This window comes from Leucopleurus acutus (genome assembly GCF_964270905.1).
Source record: "Leucopleurus acutus genome assembly, chromosome: 11".
In the NCBI taxonomy this organism is placed as follows: domain Eukaryota; kingdom Metazoa; phylum Chordata; class Mammalia; order Artiodactyla; family Delphinidae; genus Leucopleurus; species Leucopleurus acutus.
Genome location: NC_139152.1, coordinates 20,608,670 through 20,630,817, shown reverse-complemented (window position 1 = coordinate 20,630,817; position 22,148 = coordinate 20,608,670). Strand labels below are relative to the sequence as shown.

General features: G+C 41.5%; 1 protein-coding gene across 9 annotated transcripts in view; it reads left to right on the top strand.

The window, feature by feature from the left end:
- Positions 1-3,043: 3,043 nt before the first annotated feature.
- The window catches only part of BCAT1 (branched chain amino acid transaminase 1), a gene marked incomplete at both ends in the record, with an annotated part of 61,852 nt that continues 42,747 nt past the window's right edge, over positions 3,044-22,148 (top strand). For 4 of the 9 annotated variants that reach the window (XM_082849650.1, XM_082849651.1, XM_082849654.1 and 1 more), the window contains 4 exons: positions 3,059-3,100; positions 4,194-4,265; positions 14,404-14,604; positions 21,788-21,898. In XM_082849650.1, the coding sequence (XP_082705776.1) occupies positions 3,059-3,100; positions 4,194-4,265; positions 14,404-14,604; positions 21,788-21,898 (426 nt within the window). Of the gene's footprint in view, positions 3,101-4,193; positions 4,266-14,403; positions 14,605-21,787; positions 21,899-22,148 lie in introns of those variants that run through there. The other 5 variants (XM_082849655.1, XM_082849652.1, XM_082849648.1 and 2 more) reach the window with 4 other exon arrangements.

Sequence of the window (22,148 nt, the reverse complement as noted above, 5' to 3'; positions counted from 1 at the left end):
GTCCCCTGCATCGGCAGGCGGACTCTCAACCACTGCGCCACCAGGGAGGCCCCATCCTAATCTTTTGAACGTTTTTTCTCCTTCTGAGGATTCCTTGGGCCCTTTCATTGTGGTTTTACATTGTTTTATTGTTTTTTGAATTATTGTTCAGCTAACTGATAGAAATGCAAAATAATTCTTGTCAGTAGACATGCAAATCAATTTTGAAGGTCAGGGTTCAACTAACATCTCTCCTCCACTTGGAAGAAGCCAGTTTCATGTCCATTAGCAACTTCCTTTAACAATTCACTAACCCAGTAATGTGTCTGTTCTTTGAACCAGTTTTAACCTGTGCCTGGTAACTTCATTAAATGAGTTAGATAAACTCTACAAGTTCATTTTATATCTATATGACAGTCATACTTTTACTTTTTGGGAAAACGTAACCTTTAACTCTCTCTCTGAGGCACTAGCTGGTTGGCTCTCTGCCTCCCCTCCCAGGCTCTCCTTTGATGGACCCCCCCTCCACATGTCTCTCCTCCAGCCCTGGCTCTCTCTCTTTTATAAGTACCACATTCCTTCCCTTCTCAAAGATGTCCTTTCTGCCTGGAACTCACTTTCATCCCGGACATTCTTCATCCTTTCTTCCTATAGTAAATTTGTTTATCCTCCAGATCTTTGCTCAAGGATTTCTTGCTGGAAAGCCTTTCCAGACCTTTCTGAGTCAGTTACATTCCATCATTCCATCATTAGAGGCTCTTAAAGCACAGGCAGCACTGGCTACCTTTGCAATTTCACATTTGTGGGATTAGTTAACACTTTTTTAACACGAGTAACATTTTTCTATTTGGCTGGAGGCAATGCATGGTAATAGGATGGAGGTGTGTTCACATTGCATCTCCAGCACTTAGCCCACTGCCTGCACAAATGTTACATACTTCATGAATACGTTAGACAGATTTTTGACTGTAAGCACATTACTGCTCAGGAGAGAGATGGGCTGAAAAAATATGTATTAAGAAGTCATCAGCATCTAGATGCTGCCATGAAAATGCACATGAAGGAAAACCATTAGGTTGAGCAAAATGAAAGCTGCTAGGAACCTTGTGTAGGTGGAATAATTGGACAGAAGTCAAATTATAGTCACTTGAAAGGGAAGGAAATAGAAGCAGTTAATACAGATGGCACCTTCTCAGAGTTTGGTTCTGGAGGGGAGGAAAGGTCAGGGTGGCCCTGTAGTAAATCTTTAGTAACACCATTCTTGTATTACACGTGCTTTCCTGGCTGAAAAGGGAGGATTTACAGGTCACATTTAAAATGGCAAGAAAATTGGAGTTGTATAGGATCTACCTTTAAAACAATAATAGGCTTTGAATGAGCAGTACAGTGTAGACTTTTTAAAAATTATTTATTCATTCATTTATTATTTATTTATTTATGGCTGCGTTGGGTCTTCGTTGCTGCGCGCAGGCTTTTCTGTAGTTGTGGCGACCGGGGGGCTACTCCTCGTTGTGGTGCACGGGCTTCTCATTGCGGTGGCTTCTCTTGCTGCGGAGCACGGGCCCTAGGCACACAGGCTTCAGTAGTTGTGGCTTGCGGGCTCTAGAGCGCAGGCTCAGTAGTTGTGGTGCACGGGCTTAGTTGCTCTGTGGCATGTGGGATCTTCCCGGACCAGGGATGAAACCCATGTCCGATTCTTAACTACTGCACCACCAGGCATGTCCCAGTGTAGACATTTAAACCAACATTTTGAACGCAAATAAGTTGTCTGTAGCTCTTCAACTAAGGGTTTCTTACTTTTAGGCTTGGGGCAGGAGTCAAAAACTGGCAGTCCTAGAGTATACTTAATCTGTATATCTTCTTTACTTGTTCAATTCAATTTTACATTTCTTTATAAAGGACTCTGTCCAATAAAGGTGTAAAAAATATAAAAATAAAAATAAATAAAAAAGACTCTGGTTTTTAGTGACATGTGACCTGTCAGGGCTCCACCCCAGCATAAGAGGCTTTTCTATGCCTAGTATTGAGGGGAGAGAGGAAGGGAGAAGTGAATGCAGTTTTCTGAGCAATAAGATTAGAGCTGTATTGTCTTTAGGGCTGTATGAAATCAATTCTAAAAGCAGACTGGATTTAACCGCTTTTACCCAAAATAAACTGCTCTCTCCCCTTCCTAAGATCAAATCAGCACAAGTCACCACTTCCTATTAATTTAAAAGCCCAGAAAGGCTCATAATTTAGGTTGACATTGCTTCAGGAGCACACAGCAGACAACAGCCATTACAGTCTTCCTTTTCCCTCTTTCTAAATGTTGCCATCACAGGCCTACCTCAAGAAATTGTCAAAGCTGCTTGGTTGGGAAGGCGTGGTCTACTTTGCCTGAAAGCGATAAATGGGTTGGGTGGGTAGGTGGGTCTAAGTGGCATCAAGGTGTTTGGGGAGAAACATCTCTTAGGGGATGTGAACCTAGTAGCCCCGTAACACCCCAAGTTACAAATCCGACTTGGGTAGGTGGCGGAAAGAAATCTAAAACCCGGATTCACGTTCTTCTCCTTCAGTTTGCGCGTGGAGGTTGGTGGCAGACAAGAACCCAGGCACCACTGCCAGTCCCGGCTGCAAACTCTCGGGGCAGGAAGGAGGAGGGAAGCAGAAACTGCCTCTTGTGGGCTGGTCGAAGGAAAATCTGCCCTAATGTAAATTAATTTCCCCGAGGTTGCCTTCCCCTGGGCGGAGGGGCGTTTCCAGGCCCACCCAGGCGTTGTTTGGTAAATAAGGATGCTTGCTGAGTGCTTGCAGCCAGAAAGGCGCTCCTGCACTCTTGTGCCCTGGGGTCTGGGACTACGGCTTGGGGTTTCCCGACCGAAGGACCACAGTAACCAGACAGTTGAAGGTTTCTCCCCCAGGGATGCTGGAGGCGCTGCGCTGTTCCCTGCGCCTGGCCCTGGCCTGGGGTTCCGGGTGTTGGCGGCCGGCTCCTCGCGGTCCATGCGCTGGAGCTTGGCCGCGCCGCCCACTTTCGCGTCCAGCCGGGCGCTGCGTGCCGCCGCAGCTCTCCGCAGCCGCGCGCTCCCGGAGCCGCCCCATGGCCAGCCCACCCCCCGCCGCCGCAGCCCTCGCCCGCCAGGTACCCCGACCCCGGGCGTTCGCGGGCGTAGGGGTGGGGCGGATTGGAGCCCGGGTCCCGGAAGCCCACGGGCCCGGCCGGGCGCGCTGCTGCTGTTTCCCGCACCACCCTGCTTCGCCTTGCACCACCGTGCTGTCTCCATCCGGGAGTCTCCTCTTTCCCCAGCCCTGCCCGAAATCTCGAGTCCCAGCCTGCGAATTCCTCGGAGAAGCCCCCGCCAGACAGGTCTAAAGTCCCGCCGGGGACCCGCTCCGGAGCGCGGCGCGGACAGCCACGGGGAGCGTGAGGGTCGCCATGGAAGCCGCTTTGGTGGAGGAGGGGTTGGTGGGGGGAAGCGGAATTTCTGGGCTGCCAGAACTGACAGCCGCATCCTGCGTGCCTTCGCCACCCCAAAATATTTTGACCGCAGCCTTCTGCCTCCTTGGATTCCCTTTCTTCCTTTTTCCCCTAGTGATGTACCAGATTAGGCTTTTTTTTTTAAATTTTAAGGTCTTAACCGTTTCCAGTTCGACCTGTTTCCATTGTGTCCTTAAGTATGTTTAAAATTTACCCCCTAATTCCATGCGGTTTTGTCTTTCACGTGTGGGGTTTAGTGTCCTTGCGCCTGCATCGGAGGACCCTGCCCGTAGAGAAAATGGTTCACTCTGGTCCCCATCCTTTTTCTAGGCTTGCTATTGTGCGCCCGTGATCTACAAGACCACGAGGCTGAGCGCGCCCAGGAGGTTTTTTCTATAAATGGCTTAAAGCCCTAGTCTAGACTATTTTCTCGGATAAAAGGGGGAGACAATTACCTTCTTGTTCTTTGCTGGTGAACCCTGGCTCTGTAGGGCGAACCTGGAATTTAACCAGTCTGCCCGAAGCCGGCTGTGGAGGACAAAAACAGCCGCGACCTCCGGCAGGGCAGAAAGAGAAGGGCAGCCCTCGCAGGACGCTCTCCTTTGGGGCTCGTGCTTGGGTGTTTGATCCTCCTTTTCCTGTTTGCTTGGGGACCGGACCGGAGCCGAGCGAAGGGTGTGATGGTGAGTGATATTGATTACCCCAGACCCCAGTTACCCACCTAGTTTTACTTAATGGATTTAATTCTTCTTTTAAGGACTGCAATAATGGATGCTCCGCGGAATGTACCGGAGAAGGAGGATCAAAAGAGGTGGTGGAGACTTTTAAGGTAAGTTATTTGCCAGAGGCTAAGAGAAACAGCAATTCAATTGAATACAGCCATTTCTTGTTGAGATTGGGGCAGTTTTCACTGTACGGGTTTATACAGTAATTTAGATAAGCTGCCATGCATTTTAAATTCCACTCTTCCAGGGAAAAAGTGGAGAGCAGTGCAGTACAGATGTGTCTAAAATTACCTGGCAGTTAATTGCTTATTTTATTTCATGAATTATAAAAGTTTTCTTGGAAAGTAACCAGTTCCTGAATTTCACCTAGAGGTTTACATGATTATGTAATACTTTTAACCCTTCACCCTATTTGTGGAAAAAGTTAAACTCATGTATTTCGTCTTTAAGCAGCAGCTAACATTTTACAGTAAAAGAGGAAAAATGGCAGTATTTCCTTCTTTTCTCTCTAAATTATGGAATTTATATATTAAATAATCTCATACATCACAGAGGAATAGTGAGGAGCAAAAGAGAACGAATCTTGTAAAGTACTTTAAAAATCATAAAATCATAAATGTAAGGTGTATTATCATTTTCTCTATAATTCATTATCTCCACCTACTCCCAACCCCCCACACCACAGAGATTTTTGCTTTTTTTTTTGTCTCCTTCTGCTCTTCTGCTGCCTGTTTCAGTCACTGTCAATTGTCATCCATAGCACAGAGTGTCCTAATGATCTCACATCCTGGCAGGGTTCAGAGAGGGAGTGAAACTTGACTCATCAATTCCACACATACCCTGCTCTTACTATGTGCCAGGGACTGTGCTAGGCATTGGAAATCCAAAGATAAATTTAATAGAAGATCTCTGCTCTCAGGACTTTTTAAAAACCAAAATATAATAGGATATAGTAATAAGTTTGTGAATTTGTTCCTTGTCCTTTAATGTCCTCTATAACCCAACAGTCAATTTACTCTGGTAGCCTATGAAGACTAAGCTCCTAATACATTTGAGGGACTTTGATGTTGAGATGTGGGTCCTTGAAAGAATGAGATAAAGAGGAATTCTACTTCATAATCTCTGAGGGTCATCTTATATAGTAAATTCCTCAAAGGTTATAGATAAATTAAAAATTTCCCCAAAGGCCTTTATACTTTTATACATAGAAGAATTGTTTGCAAAGTGAAGAGTTAATTCATCATGTAAGTAATCTTCTCTTTGTTAATTTAGATTTCAGGTAAGGAGGGGTGTATTGATAGTCTATACTCATGTATTTGCATATCAAAACATGAGTGGTAATGGTGGTTGTATTCACTGTGCAAATGTGATGAGGTAAACAAAAAATGAAATTGATAATTTGGGGGAGAAAAATGGTGGCTTTTACAGGATCGTGTTGGCTTTGGACGTATTCTATCTCCCTTTTGATCAACTCCATTTATAACTTTTAAATTGCCTTTTGGGTCTCATGGGTAGTTTTCACATTGCATCTCTTCCCCCATTTTGATAGTCATTTTAACGTGAGGAAACCGTTATCCAAGAGTCCAGTAATGAGATGCCTTATTACTGGGAAATCCTACAGAATCTTTCTGTGGACTCCAGGGTTGTTCTTGTTTCAAGGAGGTCAGCTGTCTGTTTCTTCCCATCCCCCCTGCTTCCACAGAATGTGCCGCTCCAAAAGCCCTAATTTACTCCTCTTCGTACCTCGTTATTAGATTTTTAGAAAGTGTCTGTAAATGATAATGAACGTAGCACCCATGGTTTTCCAAATAGAGCAAGACAAACACTTGTTTTAGAACAAAGTTATGCAACATCTGATACAGTTGTAATGCAGAGATAGCCTTTGAAAGTTTAAGTGCCAATTCAGAGAAGTACTGATGCCATGTTGCCTGAATGCCGGCTGATACAGCCCTCAGGTGTTCTCAATCCAGTTGCAATAGCCTGCTGTGGCTTCCCCATCTCAGACCAAATGGTTCCCCAGCCACACATATTGAGTCAAGAAATTTTGGTTTTTAGTATGCCCTGTTTTTGTCAATATTTCTTGTCATTTCACAATCCAGTCTTTGTGGCCTTCCAAATTCTTCCACAAGTATATGGTATCCTGACTTTGAAGTCATCAGAGACCATTGGAGCATGGGAAGGAGCACTAAGTTGAGCATAAAAACATAAAAAAGGCTTTGCCATTAACTAACCTGATCTCAGGGCAAGAGGGTCCTACCCACTATGGGTGGTCTTAGAGGTATTTTAAAGAGAGGATTCAGAAAAGTAAAAAATACATACTAGGCCTTGATCATTCTTCAAGTTGGCTGTCTAAGGGTTTGGAATAACAACAACAACAAAAAGGTCTTTTATGAATTATAGTAGTACAAGTTTTTGTTTTCAGTTTTGTTTTTACACAGTCTGTTATGTTGAGATATCCAAAACCGTGAAGATAAATCTAGGTTTAGTGAAGTTTAGAACAGAATTAATCGGACGTGATACTGTGCTAAATGAGAGGCCAAAACGATAAAGAGAAATGACTCCCATTTCCCAATTGTTCAAATCAATCTGAAGGATTTTATAGAGGAAACCAAGCATTTTGGAGAGTTGGCTGTCTATCTGGAGGGTTTGCATGAGCAGTAGGTAAGGCAAGTGTTAGGCAGTTGGAAAGCTGAGGATACCCCAGACTGCTGGGCTGGGTGAGGGTACTAGTTTCCACATTTACTGCCGGAGGAAGAAAGGAGGGAGTTTGGATAAACTGGAGACACCTGATTTCTGCTTTACAAGTGGAAGAAATAATGGAGAAAAACAGGTGAGGGTGGGAAGACATCTGTAGCCAAGTTTTAGTCCTTCTGTCTCTTCCCATGTTAGACAAGAATATGTAAGTGTTCAGGCACTAGGCTGATGTGTACCGCAAATACAGCCCCAGACACGTTCCTTGTTAACAGAACTCTGATTCACAGTTTTCCAACCGGCCCTGGATGACAAACCTGCCTTCCCAGCCTCCCTTGCAGCTAGAGAGATCACTATGACAGATTTCTAACCAATAAGGCATAGGGAATTTCTGGGAAATTTTTGCTTTTGCGGTCAAAGGGAACAGATTTGTCTGGTATTGTCCTTTTCCTCCCCTTTCTTTGGACTTTGATTAGATCATTAACACTGAAGCTACAGCTACAGCTGTAGCAGCCTTCTTTTGACCCAGAGGAGACGGCCAAGAAAATCACAGAGCCTTGACATTAACGGGTGCTGGCAGGCCTGGCTCCTCCAGACTTGTTATGAGAAAACCAGCTCCTGTTTGGTTTTGATTTACTTGCAGCTGAATGCATTGATTGGTAAATGATAAAAGGTTTATGCATAACGTTAGTGAGAGGTAGAATTGTAAAAGGAAGTTAGTGCCTTGCTTGGGATCCTTGATTTTGGGGTTAAAATATTTGGACTCGAGTCTGTAGCCATTTAGCTGTTCGTGGACTTCTGAAGGTAATGATTAAACATGTGATACTTGAAAGTACAAGTGTCTTAATTCAGTGATCGATATGGGAAGCAGGGTTGGGAGAATGTTGTGAGAATGATAAGCTCAGAAGTAATGAACAGGGCTTCCCTGGTGGCGCAGTGGTTGAGAGTCCGCCTGCCGATGCAGGGCACGTGGGTTCGTGCCCCGGTCTGGGAGGTTCCCACATGCTGTGGAGCGGCTGGGCCTGTGAGCCATGGCTGCTGAGCCTGCGTGTCTGGAGCCTGTGCTCCGCAACGGGAGAGGCCACGACAGTGGGAGGCCTGCGTACCGCAAAAAAAAAAGAAGTCAAGAAGTAGAAAGTAATATGAGTATCAGAGATAGAGACCCAATTTTGAAGGAAATATTATGTGTTCCATTTTAGACATATTCAGTTTGAGATTACCAAGTTCATATGATTGCAAGAGAGTAAGTGGCTTTTGGTAAGTATTCACAAATCTGTGAGATTTGAATCTCTGTCACTGGTTCTCAGCCTTTCTTGTGCATTGGCATCTCCTGGAGAGCTTGAAACCAAAACTGATGTGGAGCCCCACTCCTGAGTTTCTTTTGCACTGATCTTAGGTAGGGCGTGGGCATTGATATTTTTCTTAAAAAAAAAAAAATCCTCCCAGGTAAATCAACTCAGCAGCCAATGTTGGGAACCATTGCTATTCAAGTTGATGAAATCTTCAGGGGAGATGGTGTGGTGTGGTTCTCAGCCCTGACTGCACAGTTGGAATCCACTTGGGTAAACTTAAACAAACAAGCACCCCCCTGCTCCATCCTTCTGGGATTCTGGAATGGGGTCCAGTTTAATGTTTTTTTAAAACCTCCATGGTTGAATCCAGTGTTTGGCCAGGGTCGAGAACACAGATGCCAAGGGGGGGAGTGTAGAGGCTCAAGGAAAAAGCTCAGCATTACCCAGATTCTCTTATTTTTCCACCATTTAAATTCTCCTCCTTCCTCCAACTTTGCTCTTCCATACTTAGTAAAAACAGCGAGAAATTAAAGCATGGTAGCCTGGCTCTAGTATTATCCCTCAAATTACCTGGAATGGAGAGAGAAACTGGGTTTGCCCTAACTGCCAGCAGTGTCTATAGTACCGGTCCCAGGGAAAGAAAGAAGATGGCATACAGTCTTGGTTACACAGAGCCAGGGCTCATGGAGAATTGGAATGTCGGTCAGTGTACAATGGAGTAACTGGTTCTCTCAGCCCCTCCCTTTCCTGCATCCCCACCATACTGGCTGTCTGCTGTTTCCTGTACATGCCAAGTGTGTTCCCACCTCAGGGCCTTTGCACTTGCTCCCTCTGCCTGAAAGACTTTGCCCCTAGATATCTAAATGACCTACCCTCTTCATCCAAGTTTCTGCTCAAATGTCACCTCGTCAGGGAGGCCTTCCCTAACGCTTCTATCTAAAATAATCCTTCTCTTTCCCACTCTATCCTTTCAAGCTGCTTTCATTTTCTTCTTCATAGCACTAATCACCTCCTGACATCTATTTATCTGTTTATTTCTTCATACTGTTTTTCCCCCTCGCTAAGAGAAGAGGACTCCCCTGAGTTTCTTTGTGCCTATAGCAATACAGGTACATAGTAGCTCAAAAACTGTTAGGTTAAAAAAAAAAAAATTGTTCAGTTAATATGTTACTGAATTGATCAACCAGACCTGTGCCGGGGTCCTAGCCTGGGCCAAGACCCCAGTTTTTCCCCCAGGGAGGTCCTTTTTCCAATCAGATTGTGCAGCCAATAACAAAACCAACGCTGAGATTGGAACAGCACAAGCTTCATTCAGTGGTTAAAGAATGGAGAAGTGGGAACCTGGTTCATTAATCAACTTCTCAACCCAAGTTGGGCGGGTTGTATAGGAGGGTCAAGGTAAAAGGGAGGGAATTGGAAAGAGTGGGAGGAATATTCATGAGTTATATGAGAACAGGGGGAATATTCATGAGTTATATGAGAACAGGGGGAATATTCATGAGTTATATGAGAACAGGGGTGTGATTTGAACCCAGAACTGATGCAGCTCTCCTTTTCAGTCCTTGTACGTGCTTTTCGTGCTTTTCTGGTTGTTGTCATGGCAATCGTCAACTGTCATGGTGCTGATGAGGGTGGCATTTAGCTAACTTATTACAATGAGCGTATAATGGGGCCCAGGGTCTAGTGGAAGTCACATCTTCCTCCATCTTGGGCCTACTTGGTTCTAACCAGTTCTTGTTTTTTTCTTTCAGCTTCATCCTGAAACTTAGATGAGTTTCTATTGGTTTCTATTCAAGGGAGGGGAAGGGGTATGATTCTGGGGCGACAACCTTCGTAACAGAATGAATGAATAACACTTGTTCACAGAGGCTACCACCTGTCTTTGGCCAGCAGCAAGTGTGCCTGAGAAGGAAGGCTGAGCCCTTGCATCTTGGTATCTGCTGTGCTTGTTAAGTGCACTACCTGAGCCACTGTGCTGGTGCAGTGTTCACTGAGTGAATAAAAAGGCAAAATACTAAGAATAATAAAGTAGGTGAGGAAGGAAGAAGAGTGAGGGAAGGAAAAAATAAAAAGAATCACCCTACAGTTTGATATGAGGCAAAGCCATAGTCTTGTTTTTAAAATATTCTATGCAGATTGTGTTGGAATAAAGTTGTATATATTCCATTGCCTATTGGTTTCATGGCAGGTAGGGTTACTGGAAAGCCTAGAAATCCTGAAAGGTAAATGGACCCTGTGTGGTTTGCTTCTTGTTGATTAGCTAATGATAGAATTGTTTGTTTTTTTCACATCTTTATTGGAGTATAAATGCTTTACAATCTTGTGTTAGTTTCTGCTGTACAACAAAGTGAATCAGCTATGTGTATACATATATCCCCATATCCCCTCCCTTTTTCATCTCCCTTCCACCCTCCCTATCCCACCCCTCTAGGTTGTCACAAAGCATCTAGTTGATCTCCTTGTGCTATGCAGCTGCTTCCCACTAGCCATCCATTTTACGTTTAGTAGTGTATATATGTCAATGCTACTCTTTCACTTCATCCCAGCTTCCCCTTCCCCACCCCCTATGCCCTCAAGTCCGTTCTCTATATTTGCGTCTTTATTCCTGCCCTGCCACTAGGTTCATCTGTACCGCTTTTTAAAATTCCATATATATGCATTAGCATATGGTATTTGTTTTTCTCTTTCTGACTTGCTTCACTCTCTGACAGATTCTAGGTCCATCCACCTCATTACAAATAACTCAGTTTTGTTTCTTTTTATGGCTGAGTAATATTCCATTGTATATATGTGCCACATCTTTATCCATTCATCTACTGATGGACACTTAGGTTGCTTCCATGTCCTGGCTATTGTAAATAGAACTGCAATGAACATTTTGGTACATGACTTTTTTTGAATTATGGTTTTCTCAGGGTATGTGCCCAATAGTGGGATTGCTGGGTCATATGGTAGTTCTATTTTTAGTTTTTTAAGGAACCTCCATACTGTTCTGCATAGTGGCTGTATCAATTTACATTCCCACCAACAGTGCAAGAGGGTTTCCTTTTCTTCATACCCTCTCCAGCATTTATTGTTTCTAGGTTTTCTGATGATGGTCATTCTGACTGGTGTGAGGTGATAGATACCTCATGGTAGTTTTGACTTGCATTTTTGTGGTTTTGATTTGCATCATTGTGGCTTTGATTTGCATTTCTCTAATGGTTAGTGATGTTGAGCATCATTTCATGTATTTGTTGGCCATCTGTATGTCTTCTTTGGTAATGATAGAATTGTTTAGCTAATGTTAGAAATAGCAGGTGGAGGAATTCCCTGGTGGTCCAGTGGTTAGGACTCCACACTTTCATTCCCGGGGCCCGGGTTTGAACCATGGTTGGGGAACCAAGATCCCGCAAGCTGTGGGGTATGGCCAAAAAAAAGGAAGAAATAGCAGATGGGAGGTTGAGATTTTTTTTAATCTTTTTTTTTTTGTTTTTTTGCGGTACGCGGGCCTCTCACTGTTTTGGCCTCTCCTGTTGCGGAGCACAGGCTCCAGACGCGCAGGCTCAGCTTCCGTGGCTCACAGGCCAGCCGCTCCGCGGCTTGTGGGATCTTCCCAGACCCGGGCACAAACCTGTGTCCCCTGCATCGGCAGGCGGACTCTCAACCACTGTGCCACCAGGGAAGCCCTATCTTACTTTTTTCCCCCCCTCCCCTTCCTCCCTCCCTATCTTACTTTTGAAGAACCATGCAAATTACTGGTTTTGTCACTGGAAAAAAAAAAAAAAAAAAAAGCTAAGGTCTGTTGCCTTTGCAATATTTCAGATGTATCCAGAATCCAGGGATAAAAAACTCACCCATTCTACTCACTCTCTCTGCTACATTTTCTTCTACTTTCATCTTTCTGCTTTTGTTTTGTATCTTACTGCTCTCCCGTTATTAAGAAACTTTTATTAATAGTGTTAATAGGTAAAATTTTGCATTAAGTTTGTCTTACTATATTGATATAGTTCTAGATTTTTCTTAGCCCAGGATCCCCCCAGCCACTTTTTCAAAAAAGCTAACTAAAGCAAAAGCACAGGTACTTGTGGAAGAATACTGTGAAACCATTCATGTAATAAAAAGTTTATGTTAGAATTTCACTCACTTTAAATCCCGGCCATCTTCTGTGAATGAGTCTGTCATTCATTACAGAGTGCATCTGAAATCAACCAAAGTTATTTTCAGCATTTAAGAAAACTTTACTGCTGTGTGTGCCGGGCACTGTGCTAGGGCTGGAGATTTAACTGCAAATACTCTAGCCAGATTTCTTTTTTTTTGCGGTACGCGGGCCTCTCACTGTTGTGGCCTCTCACATTGCAGAGCACATTGCAGGCTCCGGATGTGTAGGCTCAGTGACCATGGCTCATGGGCCCAGCCGCTCCACGGCATGTGGGATCTTCCCAGACCGGGGCACGAACCCATGTCCCCTGCATCGGCAGGCGGACTCTCAACCACTGCGACACCAGGGAAGCCCCAGATTTCTTATCTAAACAGTCAAGAAGGATTGGCAAGCTTTTTGAATGGGCCAGATAATAAATATTTTTGGCTTAAGGGTCATCAGGTTTCTGTCACAGCTAATGGACCATGCCATCAGGTGAAATTTGCCCAACATCCTACCTAGTCTAGAGGATAAGGGGAGAGAAATGGAATTCAAAGATCAAAACAGTTTAGCTGGAATAAATTTATTTTCTTGCACTTAGTAAAGGGTTTTAGGTTAACTTACTTACTTGGATTAAGTACTGATAGAAGAAATTTTTTCCTCAAAGTTTGGCATTTTACTGGCATATTCCAAAGTAGCGTTACTAGACTGGCCTGAAAATTACAGTTAATATGTTGTCCTTAATGCCTTATACTTTGTAATGTGAGCTTTCTGGTTGTTTTGAAATAAATACCATTTTTATGTTATTTGGCAGCCTGAATGGGAGGGGAGTTTGGGGAAGAACGGATACATGCATATGTATGGCTGAGTCCCTCTACTGTGCACCTGAAACTATCACAACATTGTTAATCGGCTATACTCCAAGATAACATAAAAAGTGAAACAAACAAAAAGTAAATAACATTTGTAGCCTAAATGTTTTTCTAAAAATAACTATCATTCATAATATATCAAATGACTAAAGCAGCTATAAAGCAGTGAATTAATCCGAAGTAATTAGATTATTTGAAAAAATAATGATCAGAGCTGGTGATACGAAGTGAAATTCTGTATTTGATTTTGGGGGGCAATGACTACTTTTGTGTATAGAAAGAAGTGGAGTCCGATCTTCCTTAGAACCTATTAACAGCTTGAACTTGTCCTTGGTTAATTTTGTTTTTAAGTGGTCTAAAAGCTCCTTCCCCTGTGGTTTTTGTCAGTATTCTACCGCTATTGTATAGTTAGTGGTGCTATTGTCTATGATCCGGATGCTTACGTGTGGGCCATTTGTAATAGGCAAGCCGGCTGTGGAGAGCTGGTGAAATGGGACTGTGTGAAGTTGTTTCCTATTACTCTTATTTATCTTTCTTTGAATAAGGGGTCCTTTGTTCACTGTTTCCTCAATACAGAATAGAGGATTTATATCTTAGTGTTCAATCTCTACTTCTGTTTTCAACGAGGAAAACATTTGCTTCACTCTGCTTGCTGCCTGTCCCCTACGACGCACCCAGAGGGTTTTGGAAGCCTTCTGCCAAGAATTCTTTGGGGGAGCTGGAGTATAACCATCCCAAGAGCTGCAGTTCTTAATGACATTCTTTTTAGTGTAACAAGTCATTGTGAGTGTTGCTGTTTTCATTCTAAGACCCCTCTTTCTTCTTTCTCGAAGGATCCACATGGGTTCTGTGGTGGGAGTGGAGAAGAGATATGTTCTTTTAGCGTCATTTAACTCCATCTACTCTTTTGTCCCTGTTTCTAAATGCCACTGAATTTTGGTTCTGATATTTGTTCGGCAGTATACCTTGCAGAGATTTCTCTTTTTTTTTGCTGTGCCCTGCGGCCTCTGGATCTTAGCTCCCTGACCTAACCGCTGGACCGCCAGGGAATTCCCTACATTGAAGAGATTTTAAACAACAGTCCAAATTCTGAATGCAGGCATGATTTGCTTCTCTCACACAGTGTTAAGTTTCTGCGTTAGTTGCCAACATTTAAAAGTCAAATGACGGCCAGTGACTTAAATTGTATCTGTCTTTTTACCCTCTGTCTCATCTAGCCATGGATGTTCAGTTACTTTTCTTTAATGGTGCTGATTTTCTTCCCCAGGCTAAAGATCTAATAATCACACCAGCCACCGTTTTAAAGGAAAAACCAGACCCCAATACTCTGGTTTTTGGAACGGTTTTTACGGATCACATGTTAACAGTGGAGTGGTCTTTGGAGTTTGGATGGGAGAAACCACACATCAAGCCTCTTCAAAACCTGTCATTGCATCCAGGTTCGTCGGCTTTCCACTATGCAGTGGAAGTAAGTACTTGGGAATTAATGATGGCGACATGCTTGGTCTTCACTGGGGTTACTAGGTAGCTCCCCCGCTCAAATAGCTTTAGGGCAGCAGGGCTTTACCGTATTAACTAGAGGCAATCATAAATGGCCTGTAAACAGTTGTATTGAGGGTAAGTCTTAAGAACTAAATTTTCAGATAATCTTGAATTTTTTAACATCTCAATTAAAAAATCATGTAGCTGGTAAGCACGCTGTAGGGTATACAGAAATAAAAATATAATGTGCACATGAACTTGTAACATCGGCTTATAATATCATTTAAAAACTTATTTAGAGCAGATGGGAATGACAGTTGGCAAAAAAATTAGCAACCAAAAAGCCTGTACTGTTAATATTTCACTAAATCACCTCTCTTAGATCTTCTAATGATTGAGGAGAGGTCATTGAGTACAATATTATATTTAATTTTAATGCTAACTGCATGGTTTTATGACAGCAATAACTTGTAGTTAGGCATGTTAAGGGACATGTAATTAAATGTCATCCTTCAGGCACGAGTGGGATAATTATAAGCATAAAATATTAAATAGTTAGAGGGTGCTTCTCTGGTCCTTCTCAGGATACACACTTAGCCAAATACACAATACACCCCCCATTCCCTTGACGCCAGTATATTTTACTCTTTTTTAATGTGTTAAATATCTTTCCTAGAATATTGGGGTATAGAAATGAAGCAATGGCCTACTTACTAGGAGATTAAAAGGTGGTAATAGTAAATATTCAGAATGATAATGATAAAATAACTACATTTGTTTATTGAAATCCTGCAATATGCCCTGTACCTAGGTATCTTATACGGGTCATTTCATTTAATTGTTTTAAGTGAAAAAGCATATGGTTAATTATTCAGGTTCTGGAGTCAAACTTCCTGGGCTCAAAGCCTGTCTGTGGTCATATTATTTTAATCCAAAAGTGAACGTACGAATAATCTCCTTGGATTTCTTTCTCCTCCACTCATCAGCCCTATTGATTTTAGAATCCTATTGATTTTATTTTTAGAGCTACAATTACATGTGGTTTTGTTGATTTCAAAAGTATTTTTTGATAAATATGTGAAGATTTCGAAAAGTGAAGGAGAGACATGTGAAGTGTGAGTAGGGAACCTGGATGAAAGAAAATGCAATTTTATTACAGTTACTTCATTTTTCAGGTTGATATTAATATTTAGTGAGATAAAATGTAATTTGAAAAAATGGAAAACATGTACTATTTAATGAATACTTATGAATGAGTGCCCACGTAGCTACCACCCGAGTAAGGAAATAGACCTGGACCCTTTGAGCATCCCAGAAGCCTTCTCGTGTCCCTTCCGCATCAGAAACCCTGTATCTTCTGGCGCTCGTTATTCTTACTTTTGTGGTAACTTTGCTTTGCTTTTCTTTTTGGATTGTATGTATCTCTAACGCTATGGTTTTGCTTCTCTCTGAACTTTGCATAAGTGGAATTATAGTGTGCATGCATGTGTGTTTGTGTGTGTGTGTGCGTGCGTGCGCCCGTGACCCTGTTTGAGCTCAGTGTTATGTGAGCTCTAAGCAGCCAGGACCAACCCTAATATCCGTGGGTCCTGGGACAAATGTACAAGCAGAGCCACCCCAAAGTCCACCCTCTATCTCTTTCTGTCCTGGCTCCATCCTGTACCACAGGGGGCCTCGCGCACACACGTAGATGCCCACACCACTTGCAAATGGATGACCCTTGGCCATCTTTGGACTTAGATGTGGACATCCTAGTAGTCCTGTCTGTTCTTAAGAGGATGAAACCAAGGATGCCCATTGAGGCCCTGAAAATAGGATCAGGGCCATTTGGGTAGGGAATTCTGGGGAACTGAGTACTTGGAGTCTGTCTAGAAAAAGGATTCAGCCAACTACTTGCTCCAAGGGGGTCACAGCTGGAGAAAGACAGGGGTGAGAGGCCCTCTGAAGTGTGAGGCTCCGGGCAGAGGCCCAGGTTATCTGGGTCAAAGAGTGGTAGGTACCACATCATACGCTCCTTGAAGCAATAGGATTCCGTTATGTGAATATATTCAGTCTGTTGTTGACGTGCGCTTGTGTGGTTTCCTTTTCTGTGAACAATCTTGTACATAGTATGCTGGTGTGCTTGTATACATGTTTCTTTAAATCAGCAGTTCTCAAAGTGTGGTCCACAGACCCCTGGGCTCCCCTTTCAAGAGATCCCGTGTCCCGTGCATCGGCAGGCGGACTCGCAACCACTGCGCCACCAGGGAAGCCCTATGATGACTTTTTGATGTGTTCATTTGCTTATTCTGAACCACAGTCCCCAGAATAACATTTTTCATCTCCTGCTGGGGATGGACTACAAGGACATTCTCTTGTGAGCACTGGAGGACATAGGAAGGCAGTGGCGGTTTTGTTGCGTACACACGCCTTCTTCTAGTTATTCAGTCACACACTAATTTAGGTGCTGTTTGAAGGAATTTTGCAGATGGGGTTAAAGTCCCTAATTAGTTGATTTGAAGTTGATCAAAAGGGAGATTATTCTGGGTGAGCCTGACCTCAGGACTTCCACGCAGCAGCTAGGCCTACACATGCACTCAATCTCTTCCGCTGCCCCTCCTTCCTGACTCACTTGCAGATGGACTGCAGCCCACACCTCCTGGGTCCAGCCTGCTTGTGATCTTCTCCTTCTCACAGCCTGTCCTACAGATTTTGGACTTTGCTTAGCCAGCCTCCACAAATGCGTTGGACATTTTATTCTAATAAATCTGTAAATGTCATACGTATTTCTTTTCTTTTTTTGTTTTTTTAAAATAAATTTATTTATTTTTGGCTGCGTTGGGTCTTCGTTGCCGTGTGTAGGCTTTCTCTAGTTGCGGCGAGCGGGGGCTGCCGTTTGTTGCAGTGCACGGGCTTCTCATTGCGGAGCATGGGCTCTGGGCACGCAGGCTTCAGTAGTTGTGACACACGGGCTCAGTAGTTGTGGCTCGCGGGCTCCAGAGCGCAGGCTCAGTAGTTGTGGTGCACAGGCTTAGTTGCTCCGCGGCACGTGGGATCTTCCCAGACCAGGGATCGAACACGTGTCCCCTGCGTTGGCAGGCGGATTCTTAACCACTGCGCCACCAGGGAAGTCCCTGTTTTACGTATTTCTACTGGTTCTCTTTCTTCTCAGTTGAACTCTGACTGACGGACCATTGAATTTTAAGGAATTAACAGAGTATGAAAACCTCATTGATGGGGTTTGATTCCACAGTGTAACTAACCTTTAAGGGACTGCCACTTGTCAAGTTTTGGAGGAGTATCAGAGAAGAAAATCCACAATTATCTGAAAAGGTTATCAAAAATACTTTCTTTCTCAACCACATATCTATATGAGACTGGGTTTTCTTTGTGTACTTCAACCAAAACCGCATTGCAAGAGATTGAATGCAAAAGCAGATATGAGAATCCAGTTGTCTTTTGTCAAGCCAAAAATTAAAGATTTGCAATAATTTTAAAACAATGCCACACTTAACATTCATTCTCTTGGAAAATATAGATAATTTTAATGAAAATATTTTAACATGTCATAGTTTATTGTTAATAAATAAATAAATTTAAAATTTCTCACTACTGATAATGGTAAATATTGATAGAATTACCTTATAAATAAAAGCTCTCTGGGACCTTTATAATTTTTAAGAGTGTAAAGACATCCTGACACCAGAAAATTTGAGAAATGCTACTTAAGGGTCTAGGAATATGCTGCTGGTACTGGATATTAGCTTCATTTTTACACAAAAAGGGTGACTATTTTCCATAGTGATTTTACCAGTTTTTACAGCCACCAGCCATGAATTAGCAACCACATTCAACCATGACTCATCAACCTTGCCAACTCTGAGTATAACCTGATTTTAAATTTTTAGCCAGTTTAATGCAATGGCATATTATTGTGATGTTTATTTCAATGGATATCTCTTTATTTGAAGTCCCTGCTTGTTTCCATCTTGTGCTCACTATTGTGTTCCCTTTCTTTTTGATCTTCAGAAGTACTTTATATATTTTAGATATGGGTCCTTTATCAGTTATGTGTTTTAAGTATCTTTTTTGACACTTTTTATTCTCTCCAGAATTTGTTGATGACAAGAAATACATTTAAATTTTAAAAAGTTGAATTTATCAATCTTTGCTTTATGTTTGGTCCTTTTGTGTCTTGCTTAAAGACTCTTCTTCTATTCCTAGATTATGAAGACATCTTCCTATATTATTGATTTTTGTCCTTCACAGTTAGGGCTTTAATTTCAGAAGTTGATTTTTGTATGAAGTAGGGTCCAATTTTTGTTTTTCCCCTACAGATACCCAATTGTCCCAGCACCATTAAAAAGACTGTTCTTTTCCTCCTGATACATTATGTCACATCTTAACATATACACATGGGTCTGCTTCTCGATCTCCACTTGCATTCCATTGTCTTGTCTATCTGGATCTCTATTCTGTTTCATCATTTTGCTTGTCTATCTGGACAAATGCCACACTGCCTTTATCTCCAAATCATTATAATGAGTCTGGATGTCTGCTAGGACAAATCCTTCTGTTTCTTCAAGAGTGCCTTGGATATTTCTTGGTCATTTGCTTTTCCATATTACTTTTAGATTCAGTTTATCATGTCAGTCAACTTTTGTCATTCAGTTTGTTACAAGAAAAATAAATGCCCTGACATGATTTTCATTTGGATTGCATTAAATATATAAGTCAATTTGGAGAGAGTCTTTATAATATTGAATCTTTCAATCTATGAGTGGCGGATTGCTTTCTACATTTAGTTATGTCTTTAATGACTTGGTAAAATTTTATAGTTTCCTTATGGGTCTTTCACTTACCTTAGATTTTCCCCACTTAAGTATTCCTTTTAATTCTACCGTAAATAGTGTTTGTATTTTCTAACTGCTGCTGTTACATGGGAATATAATCTTGTATCTGGTTACTTTGCCTAAACAGATAATTTCAAAAGATTATATCAGTTTTTGTGTATTTTCTACGTTTAATCTTATCTGTGTTGCATGATCTATGACAGTTTTATTTTTTTTCTTCTCCTAACTTTATGCTTTTTATTTTATTATTATTATATTGGTAGTACAATATTGAATTAAAGTAGTCGCAGCAGGCAGTGTGTGATGTTCTCAATCTGAAAGGAAAGCTTTAAATTTTACCATTTTAATAGATAAACAACAAGGACCTACTATATAGCACAGGGAACTATTATCTTGTAATAATCTATCATGGAAAAACATCTGAGAAAGAATATATAATGTGTATATATGTATGTGTATATATATATATATATATATATAACTGAATCACTTTGCTGTACACCTGAAACTAACACAACATTGTAAATCAACAATGTTCCTGTTCAATTAAAAAAAATTTTTACCATTTTAAGTATAACGTTTGTTACAAGTTTATTTCTCACATAAGGAAGATTCCTTTTTTTCTTAGTTATCCAGGAAACTTTTAAAAATCATAAACTAATGTTCAGTTTTATCAGATGCATTTATTACAATGAGATGATCATATAGTTTTTTCCACATAAACTCTTCATATAATGAATCTCATTACTGTATTTTCTAATGTTAAACCCAACTTTATTACTGGGATAAATCCAGCTGAGTTAGGCTGTGTTATCCTTTGTGTATTTTGCATCTGTATTTTTCAAGTGAGATTATCATACAATCTTTGCATAAATTTGAACTTATATCAAATGTGTATAATTTTTAAACCGGGAAGTAAATTGAACTCTACGAAGTTACCTTCTTTATCTCCAGTAAAGCTTCTTGCCTGAAAGTCTATTTTGTTTTATATTTAGCAATATAGCCTCACCAGCTTCATTTTAAAAAGTATTTGTACGATATATTGCTCTCTGTGCTTTTTTGGGTTTCAGATGTTATCAGCTGAGTTAATCTGACAACCATATCTTTTAACTAAGGCTTTAGTCCTACTACATTTAAAAAATTACCCATATATTTGCACTTCAACAAAACATCTCAGTTTTTGCTTTTTAATTGTGCTCCAGGATTTATATGTCTTTTCTCATGTAAGCTTTAAGGCTGTAAGCATCTAAAGGCCCTCCTTTTCATTCTCATTCAGTTCAACATATTTTCTAATTTCCATCATTTTTCTTCTTTGACTCACACTTAATATTAAGTAATGGGTTTCTTCTTCTCCAAAATGTGGATATCTTGGGGTTATAGTTTCGGTTTTGATACCTAGCTTATCTTAAGGTCAGAAAACATGTGAAAAGAACATGCCTTCTACAGGTGGTGTGCACAGGGCTCTGTGTGTCCATTAGGTTAGTTTGTTGTTCTTGTTCAAATTGTCCATATCTTTACCATGTTTTGGCCTATTTGTTCTATCAATTACTTAGAGAACCTGTGGTAAAAATTTCCCTTTTTTTTTTAAATTTTAATTTTATTGCAGTGTAGTTGATTTACAGTGTTATGTTAGTTTCAGATGTACAACAAAGTGATTCACTTACACATATACATACATTCATCCTCTTTTAGATTCTTTTCTTATGTAGGTTATCACAGAAAAAAATTCCCTTTAAAATGATTGATTTTCCTCTTTTCTCTGTATTTGTCAATATGCACTAAATTCAAAGCCTTTTCACGTCCCTGCCCATGTTTGTCTGTGGCAGCTCCCTGAGAAGGTGGCATGGCCCTAACATAGTGTAGTCTTGACCTGCTTGGTTTCTGTGATTTGGGAGACTGAACCAGCTCTGGTCACATCTAGATTACCCGCTCTCCAGAGTTCATAGGAGCCAGATAAAATGAAAAGATACATGGGTGTTTGGGGGTGGATTGGGGGCCGGGTACTGCAGGGCCTTTGATTCCATTTCTATTTTCTAGGCAGTCAGTCAGTCCATGTTGTGTGGAGATGTTTTCTTCCAGCCTCCACTGATGTGTGTTAACATCTGGCTCCTGTTAAGCAAAGGATAGTTCTGAATTCCCACCAGATCTTGGTAATAAAGGGACTTCTTATGATCCCAGTGACTGTAACCAGTCTGTCCGGCTTTTCTAGATTTAGGGTCTGTGTCAGTAGCTTTACATGGTAAAGGAGATGAGGGCCCATAGAAAAGTCAGTCTTTTGAACACAGGGATTGTTTTCATTTAGTTACCTTGTAACATTTATTTCTCTTTTATCTTCAGTTATTTGAAGGATTGAAGGCATTTCGGGGAGTAGATAATAAAATTCGTCTGTTTCGGCCAAGCCTCAACATGGATAGAATGTACCGGTCTGCTATGAGGGCCACTTTGCCGGTATGTATATTTGGGAGTTTCTCTTGTGTTTCTCTTGCTGTAATGGGTCACTGAATTCCACCAGACAAACCATTTCTGAATACTTAGAATACTTAGATCAGTATTTGGTATAAACCATATGAGTACTGAATTTCTTTCTGATCTGTTTTTTAATCAGTGAGTTAAAAATACAAGGAAATAACCATTTGGCAACTCCACAGTCTGTTTCTTTATGAGTGTCTGTGGGAGATAATGGGATAAGGAAGAAAAA